At 55.5% G+C, this 22,416-nt stretch overlaps 1 protein-coding gene across 8 annotated transcripts in view; it reads right to left on the bottom strand.

The window, feature by feature from the left end:
* Positions 1-22,111, bottom strand: part of CACNA2D2 (calcium voltage-gated channel auxiliary subunit alpha2delta 2) — a 136,945-nt gene extending 114,834 nt beyond the window's left edge. For all 8 annotated transcript variants that reach the window (XM_064496507.1, XM_064496512.1, XM_064496508.1 and 5 more), the window contains exon 1: positions 21,635-22,111. In XM_064496507.1, the coding sequence (XP_064352577.1) occupies positions 21,635-21,849 (215 nt within the window). In that variant the 5' untranslated portion in view covers positions 21,850-22,111. The remainder of the gene's footprint in view (positions 1-21,634) is intronic.
* Between the last annotated feature and the right edge of the window lie 305 nt (positions 22,112-22,416).

Genomic DNA, 22,416 nt, shown 5'->3' with positions numbered 1-22,416 from the left:
CTGCACAGGCTCCCCCAGATGGGGAGGGGCAGGGTCAGGAGGAGGAGGTAGGGAAGACAAGAAAGAAGGAGGGGAGGGAGGACAGAGAGGGAAGCAGGGGGGCGGGGGGAGCCTGTGTGCAGATGCAGCAGCATAGTTTAAGCTGTTGCCAGTTGTTAATTTTATACATAAAGTTGTTGATCAGAATGTGATTTAATTGTACAGTATAATCCAGGCTTTTGGAATAAATTATGCAGAAAACTCATCTATAATTAAACAAATCAAAAAACCAGAGACAGGTGACACTGCAGGTTCACCCTCAGAGGGCACGGGTAGGTGTGGGTGGCTGGACCCTGTAGAGGGGCAAGAAGGAAGAGGGGGGGCTTTGTTCAAGAGCAGAGAGGGGAAGGCCTAGTAGGGGTGAGGGTCTCTGGACCCCTAGCTACCTCTGCAGGTCTTTTACACCATTTCCAAGGAGGCGGGGTTTTGTTTTTGTTTTTGTTTTTGTTTTTGTTTTTGTTTTATGCCATCAAAGCCCTGCTACAGGCTGCCTCCACCAGGCAGTCTGCCAGGATAAGTCCCTTTCAACTGGGGGCCTAAGAGCAGTCCATAGCCCTCTCCTCAGCTGAAGCAGGGCAGCCATCGTGGAGGGGGATGCTGAGGGTGGAATGACAGCTGAGGTGGGAGGAATGGACAGCAGGACAGGACCAGGCTTCGGCAGGTGAGGGTGTAGGGGTGCAGGCACAATGGAGGCCACCTGCTCCCAAGGGCACTGTGAACCAAACTTGGCAATGGTGGGGGCCCATGGTCTCTTGCTTCCCTCGTGAGACTGGCCGATTATTCTCTCAGCTCTGGGGGAAGCAATGATTTAAAATAAAGTATTACTTAATTATTCTGATTATATTTCAGCTGGCCTGCCTCCTCCCACCTTGGCACCTTCGCAGTCCTCTGAAGGGGAAAGAAAAATAGGGCAGGAAGGGGCAGTGGTATGGGAGAGACAGACTGAGAGATGCAGACACGAAAAGAGCCCAAGGGAGCCGGTCTAGAGGGCCTGTAGGCTCACCCTGTCCCAGGGGAAGAGTACTGGTGGGTGGGCAAGGGGGCCACTCCCCTTTCCAGCCTGGACAAGCTCAGAGAGCAGTTGTGGCCCCTGCTGAAGCAGGGTTTGGGATACAGCAGGCCCCTCCTCTCAGCCACAGCCCAGCTGCAAACAACAGGAAGCTCAGGGCTGTACCCCAGGATCATGGCATCTCCAGAGCCACCTCCCTCGAGGAGTCATCCCTGACCACTTAGTGTATGACCCTCTCTATTTCAACTGAATGCCCAGATCCAGCCCTGGCTCTTCTGAGACCTTGGACTAGATGTGTCCTCTTAGGCCTCAGTCGTCCCATCTGGAAAATGGAGATAAAGCTCATCAGTTGTCCACCTCCCAGGACTCCAAATGGAGGCAAGTAGAAACCACCACCCCACGGAAGTGATGCTAGCAATGATGCCTGCCCCACACACTCATGCAAACACAGACCCATCTAGACAGCAGGGCTGCTCTCCTCTCAGTCCAATTCCCTTCCTCAGATCTGCAGTTCATTAAGCAGAGGATGGCTGTGCCTCCTCCTTAGACTGGGGCCTCTAGGAGGGTTGCAGCATCCCCTGAACTGCCTCAGAGACCCTGACACAGGGGAGACTCCTAGGGAAGGAAAGGACCATCCATGTTCAGAGCATCCTTCCTGCTTGTCTGCTCAGAAGAGAAAACACTTGGGCCTCAATATCTTTTGGGGCTCAAAGTCTAGGGCAGAGCCCCTGACCTTGATTTGATCACAGTCTCCCAAGAACAGAGGGCAAGTCTAGCCAAGGTCATTCATTCCTGAGAGGCAACTGGTCTAAGCCTCTCCAGACCACTGAGATCGGAGTGCCTGAAGGCGTGGAGAGCAGTCAGCACTGGCCTTGCACTGCACAAACCACAGAGGGGAAACTGAGGCAGGGGGAGGGGGGAGATGGGAGCATGCTAGCTCAGCTGATTCATGATGGACAAGGCTCCTCAGTTAACAATCCACCACTTCACAAGCAGGTAAACTGAGATATAGGACTCAGAGGGACAGGCTCATCTTCAGCAGATTTGTGATTCAGCTAAAGGGACTCCTAGTGTGAGCAACACGATGCTCCCAGGAGTACCATCCCCACCCTTGCCTGCCCATTCCATGCACACAGGGATGAAGGTATCCCACTTATCACAAGGGATCCTTGGAGATCCCCTGGAGCTGGGGAGAGGCTGGTGCTGCCAAAGCTAAAATTAGTCCAAATCCATCGGCCTCGACTATGTGTATCTTGGGACCCTGCCCAAATACTGCTCCTTAATGAGGTTATTCATTATGGGGCTGTCCCTTCCTTTCCTTTGTCGGGGAAAAAGCTTTCCCTTCCAGTCGGCTCTTGGCTGGGAGGCAGCAAGCCTGTGCCTCCCCTCTCAGACTAACAGTGAACAGTCATCTGCTTTAATTAGGGCACCAGGTCCAGCCCAGTATTTACTCCTAATAGCCTGATGCAGGGAAGGGAGGAGCTGACGGGAGGAGAAGGCCTGGAACCAGGGAGTTGCATCACCAGGGCTGGGAGAGCCGGGCAGTCCGCTTGGCCCACAGAGGGATAGAGAGTGTCCCAGGCTCACACAGCAAATGGTCACAGCACTCTGCCCCTCTCCCCGCCATCAGTGCAAGATTGAGGGCCCACAGTGCACCAGCAGTCAGGGAAGACAGCATGGATGAGGTAAGCCAGGGACATGCAGGCTGAGAAGGGGAAGGAGGTTTCCCAGCAGAGGTTAGGAGGAGAGCATGGAAGTCCCACCTGAGTCTGACTTCTGTGTCTGCCATTGTTGGCTGTGTGACCTTGGTAACATCCTTTCACCTGTCTGGGCCTCAGGTAAATCATCTAGAAAGTGAACTAAAGCAGCTAAGGTGGATATAAACCTGTGCTGTCACACCACAGCCACAGGGCTCCTGAGCAGCCCCGCAGCAGGACCCTCCTCACCAGGCCTGGTCTGGGGTTTTCCAGCAGTAGGGAGAAGCTCCTAGGGGGACTGCTCTAGCTTCCATAGGAACAAATTCTGCCCCAGCCACCCCTGCAGAACTCAGAGAGGGGCTAGAAGGCACCAGAAGCCCGGGAGATGAAGGAGGTGTGCAGCAGGAAGGAAAACGTTGGTCTGCGGGAGATGTGAGGACTGAGGCCCAGAACCAGGTTGGAGGACTTGGCCAGGGTGATGGTCTGTGTGGGGAGGGGCGCCGGGGCCATCTCTCCTCCAGCCCCTGCCCTGCTCTGTGGTCCACACCCAGCTCTGTGGTTTGATCTCTCCAGATCTCAGTTTCCCTCTCTGCCCAAGAAAGGGTGGCCTGAGGTCTCCACAGGCCAGGTGGAGATTTGTTTCCCAAGGAGTCTGATTGAGACCTTCCTGCCTAGGGCCTGCATCAGTGAGGTCAGGGCCCTCACTGCACAGCCTTAATTATCTTCACGGCAGTCACATCATCATCCCCAGTTCTCAGAGGGGAAAACTGAGGCATAGAGCAATTGAGCCATGTGCCCAAGGTCACACAGCTAATGATCGCCAGTCAGGATGATATACACATCTCCTCAGATGCAAGTCTTAAATGCCCAGCTGCTGCATGGCATGTCCACTTGGATATCTAACGGGCCTCTCCAACTCAATGAGTCCAAAACCCAGACCCTGACCTCCTTCTGGATCCCCTCCTCCCTTCTCTCACCACCCCTGCCACCCTTGGCTCAGCTGATAGCAGCTCCCCAGTTCATGACCAGAGCCTCAGGGTGACCTGGAACCTGCTTTCTCTCATATCCACCTCCAATCTTTCAGCAAGTCCTGTTGGCTCCACCTACACAATCTGCCCACTGCCCCCCACCTCTCAGGCCCCTAGCCTGACTTGGGTGGCCATTGTCTCTCTCCAGGACAAGTGCAGTCGCCAGTTCATAGGTCTTCAGCTCCTGCCCTTGCACCCACCTCCCCAGGGCTGTTCACCTCCACACGCAGCCAGAGCATCCCCTTGGAAGAGCATCCCACCTCTGTCAACACCAGGCTGCAGCTCCACGGCCCTAGAGGAAACGCAAAGCCCACCTAGGGGCCATGCTCTCAATGATCTCTTTGACCTTGCTCCTCAGGCCATGCTGGCCTGCTCACTATGGCTGGAACACACTCCTGCACTCCGTGCACACGTCTTTGCACACGCTGTTCCCTCTGCCCGGATCAGTCTCTCCTCAGACATTCTTAGGGCCCCCCTCTCCCTTCTTTTGGTGAAGTCCACCTTGCTTCCCCATTTTGAGTTGCACACCCCCAACCCCAGCAACAACTGATCTCATGTCCCCTCCTGGGACTATTCTTTTCACTAGAATTCTGTCAGACCTCCTCTCCCTTGTTCACTGTCCGTTTCTGCCCTGGGCTGTGAGCCTTGAGGGAGAAGTCTCCTGCTCTCCACCCTGGAGGAACAGGCCTTTGGCTGAGCAAACACACCTCACCAGAGGGGGCCAACCTCCCCGCCATCCTGCCCCAGCCCGCACGCACTGGTCACGGGAGCAGGCCGGTGGGGAGTGCAGTGGCAGCCTGCGGAGAGGCTGAAAGTGCAGTGGCTGCCCCAGGGACAGCCCAGGAGGCCCTTCCTTTCTCCAGCTCCTCTCCGTATGAATTATTAAAGCTCATTTATGATGGGCCTGCCCAGGCCTGTGGCTTCCCTGCATAATTCATGGCTCTCCCAGAAGGGCCAAGTGCTGGAGCAGTCACTTCTTCCAGGAAGCAAGAATAAAGTGTGGGGAAGGAATGGCCCAGACCTGAGCTATTCTCCACCCTAACCCTGTCACCCTGTCCCCATCTCGGACAGCCCAGCACCTCCACCCACCCTGCCCCATGGTGCCATCTCCTGCACACTGGGATTCTGGTTCCCCGGGCCAGAGTCCACAGGCTTTGTGTAGACTCATCCACTCCCCTCTATGTGCCTCAGTTTCCTATCTGTGGACTGATGGAGTTGGTGATTTTCAAACTGCAGTGGCAGCTAAGAGTCATCTATCTCCACTCCCCTTGGGGCCAAGGTCCATGGGTCTTCCAGATACCAACACCCACGTGTCACTGTCTGTGAATTTCCCAGCAATCTAGAGCTAGGACTGAGTAACAAGCAAGAGGAGCTCATGGATTAGCTAAGACTTCCCCAGAGCAGAGCAAAGGGTCCAGGCCAGGGATACAGAGTATGGATAGTCACTCTGCCCAGGATCCACTCTCTGCTCCACAGGCCCAGAGCCACCTGCCCCAGTCACTAACATAGATCGAGGGCATTTTGGGCTCTGCAGTGCCTCCTCCTCTTCCCATGTTCCCCATGTAGTCAGGCATAACATGAACATTACCCCTGCCCAGGCCCATTTAACAAACAGGTAAACTGAGGTTCAGTGGGCTGGCTCTTGGGAAGTAGAGGTAGATATATTGACACAGTCCCTGGGTGCCCAGCTAAGCACTGTGATGGGGGAGCCATGCCCAAGCCTGGCCTCAGGAGGTGCACAGCAGAGTTGAGGCACCTGTGGAGGTCACTAGGAGAGTCAGGGAAGAACCCAGGAGCTCCAGCTACCTGTTCTTGCCCTGCACCAGTAGCTGAAGCCTGACTGGAGGTGGTAAGAGGCCCTGTCCACGTGTCACCAACCACTCCAGTCAGATTCAGTGATTCACACACTCCCATCTCCCCTTCTAGACATCCTCCCCACCCCCAGGATGAGTCAAATCCTTGCTAAGCCACAAATAATCATCCTCTGTGTGCATCTTCGATACGACCTCTTGCCTTGAGGAGGACAGAAGCCCCCTTCAGGGTCCTCTGTTCCTCTTTAGGGTAGAGACCCCTCTGTGGAAGCTGGCAGGGCCCCAGAGGACACTCAAGTGCAGAGGAGAGGTGGAGCAAAGATCAGAAAAGAACTTAACCTATCAGTGCCAGCTTTGTTCTCTGGCCTTGGCCCCCATCTACCTGGCCAAGTCACCTCTACCAGAAAGTCTTCCTGGGTTTCTCTCCATCCCTTCTCAAACCCACAGTCCTCTTTCTATTTTACTGACCCTTGCTTTAGGTTAGGGCTGCAGTTTGGCTCCATCACCAAGCTCCCTGCAGAGCTTAGCTTGCAGGATGGTAAAGAGTCTTCTGGAAACGTTTGGGGACACATTTTGCTGAGCATCCTCCTATCACCAGACTGGTGTCTGCTCTGCCCACTTCCCTCTGTTGTGGGAGAGAGGCTGGAGCACAGGACAGGAAAAGGGTCTCCAACTTCAGCAAGTAGCAGAGCACCAAGGGAAGGAAGGAATCAGTGGTGCGGAGCACCTGCTGTGGCCTGGGTGCTCTGGGGTTGAGCCCCTGGAGTCATATGGTACCCTCAGCTGTGTGCTGACTGATTCAGGCCCACTGAATATGGATAAAGACTGAGGCCTAGGGACTGAAGCAAGGCCTCACAGCCAGTCTGTGCTCAACCAGAATTTGAACCCAGCAGAGGGTGATTCCAGAGCCCTGGCCCCTAGGCAGTTAGGCCTTCTTAATCACAAAGTGGATGTCAATGGCCAAGACTTAGGAAATAGGGTGCAGTAAGGGCCGCCCCTCATTTATAACCTTTTCCACCTTTGAGAAGGGGTCCACTTCAAATCAGGGCCCTCACTGCCTCCCCAAGTTAGCCAAAGCTCGGTGCAATCAGAAAGTCCTTCCTTACACCCCACCAGAGCTATCCTGCTGTAGGAGTGTTGTCTCAGCAGTGCAGAGCCCAAGCTCCCTCAAATCTTTCCCACGAGGTGGCCCAGACCAGGGATGGGGAGATGCCCACTTCCTCTGGGATTTGCTCCTCACTAGTGAGTGCCAGGCTTCAGTGGGAGCCAAGCTGCATGTAAATCGAATGTAAGTGCTCAACCTGCCTTGACATGCGGTGGGCTGGTTACTTTCCACGCTCTGTAGTGAATCCTTTAGCAGTGCAAATCCCCTCTTCAAGCTGCAGTGAGGAGGGGCCTTCAGGTGCCACCCCAGTGGGCTCATCTCCTTCTGAGGAGCCCCAGGTTGGTAGCTAGGTCAAGAGCCTGTGCTGTCCTCAGGGCTGACTCAGTGAGAGGCAGGTTGGCCAAACCCGGCAGGGCTTATCTCAGACCACACACTCTGAGGTGTTTCCAACCTTTCACAAACTCCCTACTAGCTCCCTCACTCCCCATCCATCCATCCATCCATCCATCCATCCATCTATTCATTCATTTATACAGCTACTGAGCCACATTCCAGGCTAGGACTGAGAAGGGACACAGCGGTGAGCAGGGCAGATGCAGACCTGTCGTTGGGAGCTTGGAATTCAACCAGAGCAGACATCCGATCTGATCTGGACTCAATAAGTAGAGGGAGGAGGAGTCCAGCGAGCCTTGGGGGAGCAGGATGCACAGCAAGGTAAAGGGGTCTGGCCAGGTAAAGGTGGAACTGCAGAGCTGGAGGGCAGTCCAGACAGAGGGTACAGCACGTGCAAGGCTCAGCAGTGAGCTCTGCACACGGTGATGCCCTGTGAATACCCACAGACCAACCACGGGGACCAAAGCAGGCTGCTCTCACACTGAGGCCTGCAGCGCTCCATCCTCAAGGACACGGTGATCACCTCCATGTGATGGATGGTGAAGGGTGGTGAGCTCCCGACAATGGGGAGATGAGGAGAGCGGGTGCAGACAGTGGATGCTAAACTAGGGGTTCAAAGAGCAGGGTTCTCTGTTCAGTCCTCGGCACCCAGCCTGGGCAGGCACAGCTCAGCTCCAGAGGCTCACATCCGGCTCTGAGGCACCTCCACTTGGATGCCCTCGTCTGCATCTCAAACTCAATGTGTCCAATACCTGATGGTCCCCTGGACTGACTCTTCTGCAGCCTCCTACAGCTCACCTGGCGACAACTCTGTCCTTCCAGCTGCTCAAGCCAAACTTCCTGAGGTGACCTAGGACCCCTTTCCCTTTCTTACACCCAGACCATTGGCAGATTTCACCACTACCATGGACACCACCCCGGTGCTCCTCTGTTCACACCTCTCCGGTGGTGTCCACCTCAAAGTCATGCTAATTTAATGGCCCTGCCTACCCTGGCCTCCACGGCCCTCTGACCTCTCCTTCCACTCTCCCCTTCTCCTGCTCTAACCACAACCCATCTCAGGGCCTTTGTGCTGGCTGTGCCTCTGCTTGGGACACTCTTCTCTCAGATACCCCTTGGTTCCCACCCACTTTTCCTTCCAGATTTTGCTCAAATGTTTTGGTGAGGCCCACTCTGACCTACCCCCTTCATTACACCCTCCCCCAAATTCATCCTGTCTCTTCTCCATGGCATTTGTCACCTTCCAACATAGCATGTCCCCTGTGTATATCACCTCCCTGCACCGTGGTCTGCCTGTCCCCAGTCATTGCCTGCCACACAGCATGGAGAGGATGAACGAACGGCAGGCTGTGGCGAGTGTCTGTGGAAAGAACAAATGTGCCCACAGCCGGGGAGGCACTGACTAGAAGATGATGAACTGAGTGGAAGCCTCGGGCTGCACCAGGATTTTTGGGGGCACAGCCTGTATGGTTAAACCCATGGGCTGACCCACAGCCATGCCTGAAACCCAAGGAGAGCCCACTCCAGGCCCTTGCATCCCCCTTGCACTGACTCTTGGGCCACCCTTGCCCTGGCATTTGACCTGTTTACGAGTCCAACTCACACATCCCCAAGGCCAGTCTGTGAGAAAGGCAAGAGGATGAGCTGCCTCTCCCCATTGTTCAGGTGAGAAAAACAAGGCTCAGAGTAGCTGTCACCCACTTCATAAATTTTATGTAACACAAGGTTACCGACTTCTTGCCTTGTTGGGAGAGGCACTGAACTAACACATGGCCTTTACCCTCTCCATGTCGGGAGAAGAGGCCCCGGGGCTATGTGAATCTGGGCATTCCCAGGGAAGGTGGGCTCTCTGAGCAGGGGACAAGGGAGCTGCTTAGCTCTTGGAAACTGAATCCATTCATTCCACTCACTCCACAGACACTAACTAGTGCCCATCACACCTGAGCCATGGTGCAGAGCCTCCTAGTCCGGGCATCCCCATGCTGCCGTAGACTTTGTAACTTGTGCCAGGGGAGGCAGACAGCACTAAGCCTCAACTCAATAAACATTAGAGGTTGAGGATGGGATTATTATTCGCCCCAGCTAGGTGGGGGCTCCAGTAGTAAGACCCTCCTGCTGCTGCCCCACAGTGCAAAGCACTCACGATTCTCTCGTTATTTTTTGACACAGACATAAAATATCATCTCCTGCATATGGCGTCTGGCACACAGCAGGTGCTCAAAAAATAATGCTCTAAACTTACAACCACAAAATATAGAGATATGACCCCATTTTAAAGATTAGAAAACTGAGGCACAAAATGACTCATGGTTACATATAGGGCTCTCTTTATGACCCTAGTTCCTCCCCTCCTTAAACCCCATCCCCTGGACCAGGCTTTCTAGCTGGCAGCAGGCAGACACGGTGAGGCTAACAAAGTCCATGGCTCCAGGTCCCTGTAGACGGCCCCGTGATGTCCCCACCCTTCTCTATTTTAGAATAACAGCCTCCTCCATACGCCACCAGTCTGGAAATCACCTGTGAAATGTATTTCACCCAGAACTGGCTTGGGAACCATGTAAATCACCCGGCTTAATGGCCTCTGGGATTGTTCCCTGCCACCCCTCCCCAGCCTCTCTGTGCCAGGGAACTTGGCGCTGCAGGGCACCAGGCAGGCAGGGCCCCAGTCATGGGCTGTGGGCAACCCAAGGCATCCTGGTGCTAGGAGGCACTGTGAGGGGAGCAGCGGCCCCAGGGAGCATATCAGCAGGAGAGGGATGGATGGGGCCTGTCTAGAGCTTTGGGACGGGGACTGGATTGGTGTGTGTAAGCCTCTCCCTCTCCCCACTGCTGCCCTTATCCTTGTCTTCCCATTAGTGGCTTACCCTCAGAGGAAGGTGGGTCCTGGTGTTCTCCCCGGGACCTCCACAGCCCTGAACAAGGAAGCCCAGGGTCTTAGGAATGGCTGGGGACCCTGAGAGGGTCTGTTAGAACTCCATCTGGAGTATGAGCTCCACCCCACCTCCCCCCGTCCACCAGGGGCTGCGTCCCATCACCCCCTGGATGCTGCCTGGAGCACCAGCCATGTGTGGTTATTATTTGTTTGGCCTCACTTCCATTTCTTCCTCACTGATGATCTCCCTCAAAGACGATGAGCTCCTCCAGAGCAGCCCTGGCACATAGTTAACATGTAGGGAGGGGGCTCAGGTGGGGAAGGGGCCATCAGGAGGTGGGTCCTGAAATGTAGGCAGGCCTTGGAGCCATGGGTCAACGCAGAGGGGCAGTAAGGAAGGAGCAGGGCAGCCAGTTGAGGGGCCCTGCTGATCTCCATGGAATAGGCTGCAGACTGGCCCCTGGCCACATGCACAGGCATCTAGGACCAGTTGGCCCCCAACAGGTACCACAGCCAGGAGACTCCCCAGAACCAGTATGCTGGCCTGCACCCTCCTTCCCTGGCAGCCTCAGTTCTCCTTGCTGGAGAGCAGGGTGGGAGGAGGGGTCCTGTGTTTTACCTTCCTATCCCCTATGGCCCTGGCTTTCTACCTCAGCTGGTGGTTCTGGAAAATGCTGATGCCCAGGCCCTGCCCACCCAATTAAATAACAGCGCCCTGGGGCCCTGGACCCCACCTTCACCTCTCTCTCTCAGGTAGCCCTTGGAGGCAGCCCCTGGGCTGGGGCAACCTTGTAAGAGAGGCACAGGAGGGTGTGTGGGGTGGCCTTTGCCCTGTGGCACGAGTAAAGCCAGGCCCATGTGGGACCATCCCAGACCATGTAAAAGCTGCTCCAGCTTCCAGAGACATAATCAGCTTGGCCTGTAGACACCTGCGCTGAGTTTCTGTTCAGCAAACATTTTTGAGCACTTGGTGTGTGCTAGCCTGGAGCTCCAGCCAAGGACAGGTGGCCATGCCTACACAGCTCGAAAGGGGAGGCAGCAGGTCTACTGCAGGACAATAATGGGGGAGCCTTCAGGCAGCCTAGGAAGCCCCTGACCCACACGGGGAAGTCAGGGGAGGTTTCATGGAACAATGAGTCCCAGTCAGGCACAAAGGGACTGGCAGAGGTCAGCCAGACCATAGGTAGGGCCTGTTTGGGGCTGGCAAGGCCCTTGCAACCCACCCAACCTCTCCCCTGCTTACTCCACACTCAGTGCATACTATGTGCTTGTTAAGCCCCCCTGGAAGGAGCTGGCTGCTGCCTGGGTGGGTACTCAGTCCTGAGGGCAGGGATCCCCTCCTATGCCCACCACCGTGCCCATAAGAAGCAGCCCCTGTGGCCGTGGTCTCCATAGCACCAGCTTACAGGGCAGGACAGAGATGACAGCTATGCAGATGGGTGGCAGGGAAGCATCATCAGCTACAGAAGGACTCATCACTCTGGAGGGTCCTGAGAATGATGAAGACACTGAGGCTGGGAGGAGGAGGGCAGGTGGCTTGCCCAGATTCCCACCGTAAGTTGGGCAGGGGCCAGGGCTAGGGTGGGTAGGAGGAAATTGGAACAAGAAGGGCAGACGGACACGTGTGATGGAAAAGCGCAGGAGTGCGGGGCACCCTGAGGGTCCTGTGGTCAGGAGGCCGCCTGGAGGAGGTGGGCTGAAGAAGGGCTATGTGAGGCAGGGGCTGAGGGTTCAGACCCGAGCACTGGGGCGTGAATCCTGCCTCAACCACTCACTAGCTGTGTGATTTTAGCATCACTTAGCCCTGCTGAACCTCAATTTTTCTTGCCTATGAAATGGGAATAAAAACAGACTGATCTCATAGGATAGCATCTGTGAAATACAGCACCCATGGCCCAGCTCGCAGTGATTGATGATGTGGTTAAAATTACTTTCTTTACAAATGCTTCCTCTCTGTCCTTCCCCTCCCACCCTCTTCCTCTTGTCAGGCCTCTTGTCTGACCCTGAAGCTGATCCTTCCTCCCCATTTTCATCACTCCCCGTCTTCTTGCTAACAAAACCCAAGCCTGCAAGAATCTCTCCCACCTCAAACCCCAAGGTGACCCCATCCTTAGCTCAAGGGTAAATCCTGATTAGCCCAAGCCAATCACAATGCATCCTCTTGATTGCTGGTGATTGGTTTAGAGTGGACACATGACCCAGTGCTGGCCAATGAAGTGTCAGGGGAAGTTGACTAGGTGTTTCTGGGTGAGGCTTCCTAGCTTTAAGAGGAACCCAAAGGAAACAGCTCCTCTTTTACTCCTAATGTCTGGTATTTGTGATGCCTGGAGCTGTGGCAGCCATCTTGTTGCCATGAGGGAAGACAACCAAAGACAGACAACCACACCAAAAGTAAGGCCAGCCAGACAGTGTGCAAGTGAGGACTTAGTCCTCAATGACAGCTTATACATATCCACCTCTGGGCTCCCTGTTGGACTGTCTAGCATGATGAAAAAATCATCAGGCCAGGGTTGCCAAGGTATACACAGAAGCAACCTCTTTTCCTTGTACTCAGGTATACTCTTTGACTCAGATTTTGAGAGTTAGTAATCAGATCAATGCCTTCTTCTGGAAGGCCCCTAAAAACTGGGCATAGAGCTTGGGGGGAGGCATAGGGTGGTAGGAGAGGCCCACACAGGGTAGGGAGCCAGAGGAAAGCACTGGTCTGGAAGGCTCCTTAGCCCAGTACTCAGGCTCAGCAGGCAAGCCTGGTAGAGAGACACAGCCAGAAGGTGGAGAGGCCAGAGGTCCTACTAGGACCTACAAGTGGCTTGGCCTGACTGGAGTCTAGTCACACAGAGATAGTGGCCAGAGACCAGAATCAGCTCAGGCAGGCCCTTGAATACTAGGTGAGAAGTGGGGCTCTGCCCATGGCAGGCTTCTGGGGTGCAAGGTCATAGCTAACCCTCAATGGGAGACACTGCAGCAGGCCTGGCAGGTCCAGGAAAGGCAGGAAAAACTCTGGGTTCTCATCACGCCCACCCCAGCCTCAGCTCACAGGGAGAAAGGAGGAACGTCCGCCTGTGAGAGCCCTCAGCACAGAGGCCTGTTCCACCAGCTCATTTCTCCTTTCTAATAAATGAAGTTGGGGGCAGGGCTGAGGTGGGTTGTTTTGTTGTTTGTTAGAACTGGTGGCAGCACCAGCCCTGACCTTTAAGGCTTCAAATGCAGCATTTCAGGCAGCACCAGAGGAGGAGAACATGGACTGCGGAGGGAAATTACCAAGGATAAAATGCCACGTCAGGCTGGAAACTCATAGCAGAGCAGGGGCCTCTTCCCATCTCAGGAACACTCGGGCCCATTCATGCCCACCTGGAGACAAAGCTGTCCTTTCCAACGGCACCCTGAAAGCCTCGCTGACTCTAAAATGGCACAAGGGCATCAAGGTCTGCCGCAGGAAAACACCAGGAGCTGGGGCGCTGCACCACAGGCACCTTGCTCTGCGGGGTTTGCCAAAGGAGGCCTCAAATTGCTCCACATCTCATGTCAATAATGTTTTTATTTCAGAGAAGCAGCTGTACATCACAGAGCAAGGACTGTTGAATGGGGAGCACCCTTCAAGCAGCCTGTATTGAGCACTTGGGGGAGACTGGGCCCTGCCTGCAGAGTATGTGCAGCCGGCATAAATGTGGGGCCCCAAGGCTCCTTTCTGCCACTCAGACATCAATTTCCCTGTCTGTACGATGGACGTATCTGGGTCCCCAGAGGCTTGTATGACTGGGATATGTCCTTTCCAAATCAAGGACCCAGGCAAGGCCCATTATTGCCCAAGGGGATGGTCGCATCCAGGCTCCCTGACCCTACAGGGACTTTCACTGGCCCTGTATGCACCCAAGCCCTTCACAGACACTTCTGCTATTTGCAGAAGCCCCCTCCCAAGAAGCCAAGGATGCTTGGCCATCCCAGCACTGACAACACATCGGTCCTGAGAATGCCAGGAAAGCAAGACTTACAGTTCTCTCGGACATCAGAACCCATAAGATCAGGGCCCATACAGCCCAAGGGCCAGCACCCAGCACAGGGCACCAAGACAGCCTTGTTCATGAGGACCCAGTAGGCAAAAACTCATCCTTGAAAGGAAAAGCTTTGCTGGAGGTGTCCCAGAGGAACATGCAGGCATCATCGTGCCGAAGTTTTTATACCCAAATCATGCCTGAGTCTGACTGCACAAACGTCTTGCTAGGAGCAAGAACCCCAAACCTACAGCAGGTGCTTCAAATTTTGTCAGTCTCCTTCCTTCAGTGTGCAAGTGAGAAGCAACACTCCAAGAGGGAAAAACGCCAGGCCAAGGTCACACAGCAAGGGTTTCAACTCTGCCTAAGCCCCGACCTCTCTGCCACCCTCCGGGATTATCCACATGGGAAGGGTTATTTGCAAAGATGCTTCACTTCACAAAGGACTTACCAAGCTTTTCAGGGTCCCAAGTCCTTCAGTGCATCTAAATACCATTTGATTTGCAAAAATTTAAATTACAAGGACGAAGCCTTTGTGTGTTTCCTTTGCAGACTGTCATTCAAGCCAGTTGGTAGATGATCAAACTTCCCAGCTCAGCCTTAACTCAGGCTGTTCTTAACATAAAAGTTTGCAAAACACTGGTCCTAACAACCAGACGGCTTTATTTCCCACTGCCAGCATTTGCCCAGAAGAGCCCTGGCATTAACCTCAAAGGCAGGTGCAGAAGGTGGGCACAGGGAGCGCATTCTGGGTGCAGAGATAAACCATGAATATTCCCATGCACACATATGCACACACCCACTTTTGCATTCATATGCACAGACAGCAACACCTGTGTATACATACTGAGCATGCACGCACACACAACCTGCATATATACCAGCAAACAACATGCAAGCATACATGGGCACACATACTCACACACACCCACACAAGCACACGTCTTTGTATACAAATGAACACTCACACAAGCACGCACTCATGAACATACCCAACACATGTACACAAACACATGAAAGAGCACAAACATATGGACACTTCCACACACAAGCTGACATGTGCATACAGGCCAAGCGCGAAGCACAGGAAGGAAGACCCAGAAACCGCAATCAAGTTTCAGGTGCCTGTAGGGCCTGGCTGGGCAGTAGGTGGTATGGGTGATGGGACAACTGCCTGGCACGCAGTGTACAGGCCCAGCTGGAATGAAAACCCTCATAGATCCAGTCAGGATCCACGTGTCCTTGTCATGCATTCCCTGGGGCTAGGCCCATATCTCACGACGTTTCACACCCTAATCCAATGAGGCAGCACCATCACGGGAACCCTGTTTTACAGATGAGGTCCCAAGACCCAGAGAGGCGAAGGAAGTTCCCAAGGTCACACAGCTGGTGAGAGGTGTGGCAGAGTCTCAGTATGTGTCAAGAAGGGACTCATTCCGAAAGATTCGGCTAGCAGGGAAGGAAGGCATCAAGGTGAAAACCAGGGGGGCAGGAAAAAGAAGCAGAAGGGATGACTTCTCTCCCTTCTCAACTACTCCTTTCCCCTTTGTTTAATAAGTCATTTCCAAGGCAGGGAGAAATGGTTAATAATCAGCAGGATAGTCTTCCTGTGCCCCTCCCTCTCTGTTAAACAATTAGGCTGATCAGAGCTCAAAGTGGGTCAGTCTGAGAAGCAGCTTCGAGACACCCAAGGTGCAGCCAGAGGCCAGTACCAGAGGTGCAGACTCCTCACACTGGGGGAGATGGGGCCCAGCTGGGCTGGGGTCAGGCCTCCCCCTGCAGCTAAAGCAGAGTGTGGAGAGGAGCAGGAAGACCTTGGCTCTGTCTCCTTAGGGGACTATAATGTCAGAGTCAGAAGGGCCATGCTAGAGAGGAAACTGAGGCCCAGGGGGAAGAGAGGCTTGTCCAAAGTCACCACCATGAGAGGACTGGGTTGGGACTGCCTTTGACAGAGGACCCTAGGACCAGGACAACCCAAGGTGAGGATGCTCAGGTCCGCATGTGAAGATTTCCCCCCATGTAATACCAACTAGACAGTGTTTCCTGCTCTGTAAGGCCAGATCCCCCACAGACTCAATCACCAGCATCAGTGGTGGTCAGGGGCCCAGCAGGCTGGACTAGCCCCAGAAGGAGGGGGCCCAGGTGAGGTGGTCCATGAGCAGGACCAGGGCTGGGGATACCAAACCAATGGCCTGTGTCCCACGGTGGCAGGGCAGGGCTTGACTGAACACTGCCCCCAGGTCCTGCCTGCAGAAGGTCAGGCTTAGACTATGTGGACCTAAATGACAGCATCCTTGAGTCCCTTGCAAGCCCCCCAGGGACATCTCAATCCCCATGGTCACCTGCACCACCAACTCCCCCCTCTTAGCCACAGGCAGCTCAAGAGGCTCTTTGGGTTACACAGGACAAGAGAGAAAGGGAAAGGAAGAAAAGCAAAAAAAACCCAAAAAACACACATACACCTCCCTCTGGGAATACGAATATTGATTCTGTAGCTTCTTGTTTAGACAGTAGGCACCAGAAAAAAATAAAAAATAAAAAAATAAACAAACCTGACACGAAGAGAAGCTCCCCAGTTGGCTGGAGGGATGAAGCCAGCAGTGGGAAAACCCACCACCCTCACCTTTAGAGCATCCTCAGCCCTGGTCTCCCTCCCCAGGCCTGAGACCCTGAGCCCTCACTTAAAGACACAGGTCACTAGTTCCCAAGGCAGATCTCAAGTCTGGACGCCCACAAGGATGGAACTGGAAGGAAAGAGACCACCCCCCACCCACAGACAGCACTACCCTCCAGGGTGCATGCCACATGCCTGCCTTCTTTGACACCCAAACCTCCAGCTGCCCTTTGAATGGTTTCCTAGCAAGAAGAACCCTGGTTCCCCAGCAACCCAGGCCCCACCTGTCCACAAAGCATGACAACCCAAGCATCTATAAGGTCCGAGTCCTCTGAAGTCCCCTCAGGCCTAAAACAACTGCTGCAGGACTAGAGGACCCAACCTCAGGTTTCCATTAACCAGCCCCATCCCATGACCTTTCTCTCTGGAATCATACTGGAATCTGCAGGGGGCATGGCACCTCAGAATCTCGAGATGAAGTCCCTCTTTGCCCACGCCTCCATGCCAGGCAGGCCTGGCCCAGGACTTGAAGCCTCAGAGAAGAGAAAATCCTGGGCTGGGTACTCCATGATCTCCTGTGTACATGTGAGAGAGGGTGGAGGTGGGAACAGGGGCCATGAGCATGGAGCACCGGGCTGGCAGGGCAGCCGTGGACCAAGGAAGGCCCCCTTAGGGAGACCCAGAAAAAAAGACAGAGGGACAGAGTAGGAAAGGTTATAGCTGGAAGCCTAGGTGTAACTCACATGTCTTAGGCCTCTTCATTTTCTTCCAGAGACCCAGGTTTTGGGTCCCCACCTCCAACTTCCAGGGCCCACTGCCCAAATGTGCCCAGCCCCTGTCAGGACAGCTAAGTGTCTGACAGATTAGTCCTCTCCCTGCCCTGCCCCTAGCAGTTGTGGGGCTTTGGGAAGGTCCCTTCATATTTCTGAGTCTCAGTCTCCCCATCTGTGGGATGGGCATGACCACAGATCCTGAGGTTAAGGCAGTAATGTGGTTAAGGGGCCTGTCCTGAGCTCAGTGAGGGGAGGCCATTAGCCTGGTGACAACCCCCACCACAGTCAAGTTGGGCTGCAGGGAATGAAGGAGGGAGGTGGCTCAGTGCCTGTCCTCACGGAGTTGATACTCCATGTGGATGGATATGGCCTGAGCTAGTGGCACAACCCAGAGGAGTCCGGAAGGTGTGGGTAAGAGACCCTGAAGGAAGGATCTAACCTCCTGAGAAAAGCATGCAGTGATGAGGGGACTGCATAAGTGGAGCAGAGAGATAGGAAGGCGCTCTGCCCATGGGAGCAGTATGAAAAGATTGGTGGGTGGGGGCTCATCAGGCTGTAGCATCAGGGTCTGATGTTAATGTTATCAATAGTTGCTATGGTTCCCACCCACGGAACCCTCCATGCCCACCAGAGGCTAACACCCTCTTCCATTAATTCTCACCAACAGCCTCCAAAGCAGCTTCTACTATCTTAGCTGGGGAAACAGAGGCAAGGTCATTCCAATGGAGAGGGTCAGCTCTGGAGACCAAAGCTTGAGCCTGCAGGGTCTACACCTGATACCCACCATGTCCTCAAATTACCTCCTCCTGGGAGTTGGCAGGGTCCACCCTACACAGGCAGAGGGGAGAAGGAGGCACTGAGGGCAGAAGTGCTCACTCCATCTGTGAGTCAGACTCTCCTTGGAGACACTAGTGTGACTGAGAATCCAGAGGGAGATTCACCTGCACACTATGAGGGGGCTCGTCTTCAAATGTCATACTCCCTTCTCAAGGCCTAGCCTGACAGAGTTGGACCAATAAAGGTGTGTCCTGGCAGGGACAGCAGCCAAGGGTCCCTCTCTTCAGACCTCAACACTAGGAGGGATGTCAGCCAGTGGCAACGGGCTGTGAAGCCTCGACCCCTCCTCCCTCCTGCAAAAGCTGTTGGCAGGTTGTTGGGTAGATGGGGGACCCAGATGTGTGATGTTGCCTCCCTCTAATAGTGAAGATGCGGGCTCAGAGGCCCAGACAGACAACACGTCACCCACCATTAACCGTAGCTAGACTGACGCATGCCCTGTCGTGGGCACTCAGGAAAAGGAGCATGTACTCTGGCTGTCATTAATCTGCTGGGGGGCCCAGACTGCTCAGGCTCCTTTCTGCTCCCTACTCACCCACCCACTCCCAGAGGAAGGGAGGTGCTGGCCAGTACTGTCACTGGGGCAGAGTGGAGCTAAGAGAATGCAGCCAGCTGGGCAGCTCAGCCAGGACCCTGGGGAGCAGGGGACAGAGAAACCCAGGGATGCCAGCGAATAGGGGACAGAGGTCCAATAGAGATGAAAAAAGAGGTGAGCAGGGCAGAGTGGGCACAGAGAGATGAGAGGGATGGGCAAGGAAGTGGGGGGAGGTGGGAGAAAAGATGAGAGACTGAAGGAGGAGGCAGGGGACAAGGGAGAAGATGGACAGGATTGGGAAAGGAAAAGACACAAGGAGAGGCAAAACAGCGACGGCTGCCCCTCAGCCAGCAGCAAACAGGAAACAGGAGGAAGGAGGTAAGGAGAATGTGTGCTCTGACTCCCATTTCCCCCATCTCACCTGACACACGCATGCACACACATGTGCTGACGCACACGTGGCCTCCTTCTTGTTTGAAGACCAGATCTGGGTCCAGGTGGGGTGAGAGATCCACCCCTCAAACCGAAGCCCCGTCCTCCCTTCAGTGGTAACTCCCCTGCCCTCCCTCATCCAGCAGCAGCCTTGGTCTGCTTTGCCTGGTGGGCAGAAAGCCACGCTGCCAGAGCGATTACAGAAATAATGGCCACCGGACCCCAAACCCACACTCGCTTAAAAAGCAGCAGCTTGCAAAGCTGGGCCCTGTCACATTGCCAGAAGCTAATGAGGAAATGACTTTCCTGTCAAGGGCCCTCTCCACTGAGGGGTCATCACCCTAGTACTGTGAGCTGAGAGTCCCAGTTCTCAGTTCAGAAAGCCACCTGTATCAAAGTCCCATCCTAGCCTGGCCACGCTAACCCAGGAGAATTTAGGAAGGCCACCGGCCTCTGAGCAGCCCCAGGGCAGCAGCCTGAGCCTTTCATGTCAGCTCAACAAAAGTCTCAACTTGAACTAGGCATGGCCATGCCGGGGAGGTGGGAGGGACCCTCACTCAATTCCCTCCCCTTCCTCTCTCCGAAGATCAATGGGCATCGGTATCTGCAGGACCAGGGCAGCTGAAGGGCGCTGGCTGTCACCGCCAGCCCTGCGTGCCGTCGCACCGTTAGTCACCTCCCCCTGGACCCTCAGAGCTGCACAGCCCTCACCTCACCCCCCGCTCTCATTCCCTAATTACAATTTGGAAGGCATGTCCCAAATCCTCAAATTAGCTCCAACTATATTGACAAGAGAAGAGCGTCCAGCTGAAAATGTGCTGCTGCCATCACACCTGCCTCAGCAGGTCTTCTGGCTGGGGACGGAGGGACAGGTGTCCACTCTGGTCAGGGTCTCACAAATGCACAATGCAGGCCCAGGAGCCATCTGACCCACTGCAGGTTGGAAGGAGAAGGAGTGAGGTGGGAAGAGGTGAAAAGAGACATCTACTGAAACCTTCACTCAAGGAGCTACCAAATGGCTAGGGGGAAAAAAACTGTTTCTTGGCTTTGAGGAAAAAAGAACAACAACAAAAAAATAATGCTTTTGCTCTTTTTAAACATCATGACTTCAGTCCACTTTCATCACAGCAAATGAAAGACAATAACGCACCCACAAGCCCTAAACTTCCATATGATTCTATTCTCCCTGCACACACCCCACATAGACACATGAAAAATCCAGACGGTTGACAGAGGACACGTCCGTGTGGCACCTGTAATTTGCCTACTGATCACCCGCCTGAGCACAGCCAGGCTGTTTGAGGCGAGAGATGATGAGACAGAGAGAGACTCAGACAGTGAGAGTTTGTTTTTCCCTCATCTGGGAGAACCTACAAGCTGGAGTTGGCAGGTTTTAAGGCAGAACCAGGGGCTCCTACCCTTGGGCGCAACTGGTCTAATGATGCAGAGCCAGCCTTTCCCCTTTCCAAAAGCCAGACCCTTCCCCTTGACCACTAGCAGCCAAACTACTCATTTCCCAAAACCCCAGTACGGCCATTGGTGCAGGAGTCTAAAGACAGGTGGCTCCTCAGACCCGGAGACAGATAACAGACAGCAAGGTGGTCACGGTGCCCCAAAGCCACAGGATGTCTGGGTACTGACATAAGGCTGGGTCATGGTGCCCATAGAAACAGCTGCTGTCCTAAAGGCCACAGGCACTGAATACCTATTCCCAGCCCCAGACACATCTGGCCAAGCTCAATTGGAGGAGGATGCCTGAATTTTGGGGCTCTTGGGGAGGGAGAGAAAGCTCAGAAGGACCACAGAGAACCAGCAGAAGCTGGCAGGGCCGGGAGATGCCCTTGTTGGCATCAGCAGCAACAGGGGCAGGCAGGGGTCCTCTCTGCCATTCACCCCCACTCCGGCATCTTCACCTCCCAATTGTGCTTTCCAGGGGACCCTTCCTCCAGGTGTGGTGGGGGCGGGGCAAGAACAGGGGACACTGACCCCCTCTGTGGCACTGGCCAAACAGGAAGGTGCTCGAATCCTCTGCATCCAGCCCTCCCCCTCAAAGGAAAAGGACAGTGAAGACAGGTGTGGAGGTGCCCCCCACCTCTAGCTCTAAAACGCCAGCTTGTTACCCAGGAGGAACTACAGGGCAGACGCGGAGCCGCCCCTTCACCCAACCCCAACTTCCCCTCTCATCCGGACAGTGGCAAGGGAATCAGCCGGCAAGCTCGGACCCCCACTCCAACAGGAGGCTTGGAGATCTTGCTCTGCCCAGTTTGGGGGATGGGGGGAGAAGGGGCACCTCGGGGAAGTTTCGCGACGCAGCCAGAAGCTCCGGGACCCCGGCTGCCCGCCCTCTGGGCTTGGGGCCGCTGCCCCCGGGCGAAGAGGGCAGCGAGACCCAGCGCCGCCGCTCCGACGCGGGGCTCTGAGAGGGACCGGCGCGGGCGGGGGGCGGAGGGGGGCGCTGAGCTCGGCCAGGGTCCCGCGGCCGGCAGAGGCCACTTACGTGTGCTGCTGAGGGAAGCTGTAGGCAGAGGCGCCGGGGGCGGCGAGCAGCGGTAGCAGCAGCAGCGGCGGCAGTAGCAGCGACAGCGGGCGCGGGGGCCGGGCCACCCGGCGCCCGGCGCCTGGACCAGGTCGAGGGCCGCGGTCGTGCCAGGGGAACGCGGTCCGAGCCGGGCCGGGCCGAGAGGCGCCGCAGGTCCGAGCCGGCACCGCCATGTTTCCATTCAAGATGCGGCGCCGCGGGTGGGGGGCGGCGGCGGAGGGGGAGGCGGCGGCGGGTGGCGGGGTGCGGGCGGGTGGCAGTCGGCCTCTCCTCCTCCTCTGCCTTCTTCGCGCGTGGCCTCCGGGGCTGCCCGAACCGCAGCGCCTCTGCGGGCTGCGCGCCGAGATCTCTCCGCCGCGCTAGCTCGAAGCGCTCTGAGCGCCAGGTCCCGGACCAGCGCTCAAATAGCGGCCGCCGCCAACCTGCCGGCGCCGCCCTCCCCCACCCCTTTCCCCGGCCGGCCCGCCCCCGCGCGCCCCCGCCGCGGCTACGCGCCCGACCGTGCCTGCGCGCCCGTCGTCCGCGCGCCGCCCCTAGCCTGCCCTGCTGGCCCGCGTGGTCGAGCCGAGCCCGGGTGCGCGCGTCCTGCACCTCAGGCGCGGTCAGAGTTCCCAATGTGCGCCTTACCCCACGCCTCAGACCGCGACGCTCCTCTCCGCCGCACCGCGGGAAGGGTCCCTGGCCCCGAGGCCCAGGGCAATCACATGTGTGACCCTTCTGGGGGCTCGACTTTCACCAGG

This window comes from Camelus dromedarius, chromosome 17 (assembly GCF_036321535.1).
Source record: "Camelus dromedarius isolate mCamDro1 chromosome 17, mCamDro1.pat, whole genome shotgun sequence".
NCBI lineage: Eukaryota > Metazoa > Chordata > Mammalia > Artiodactyla > Camelidae > Camelus > Camelus dromedarius.
Note: the sequence above shows the minus strand (reverse complement) of the source record. Positions and strands in the feature narration are given on the sequence as shown.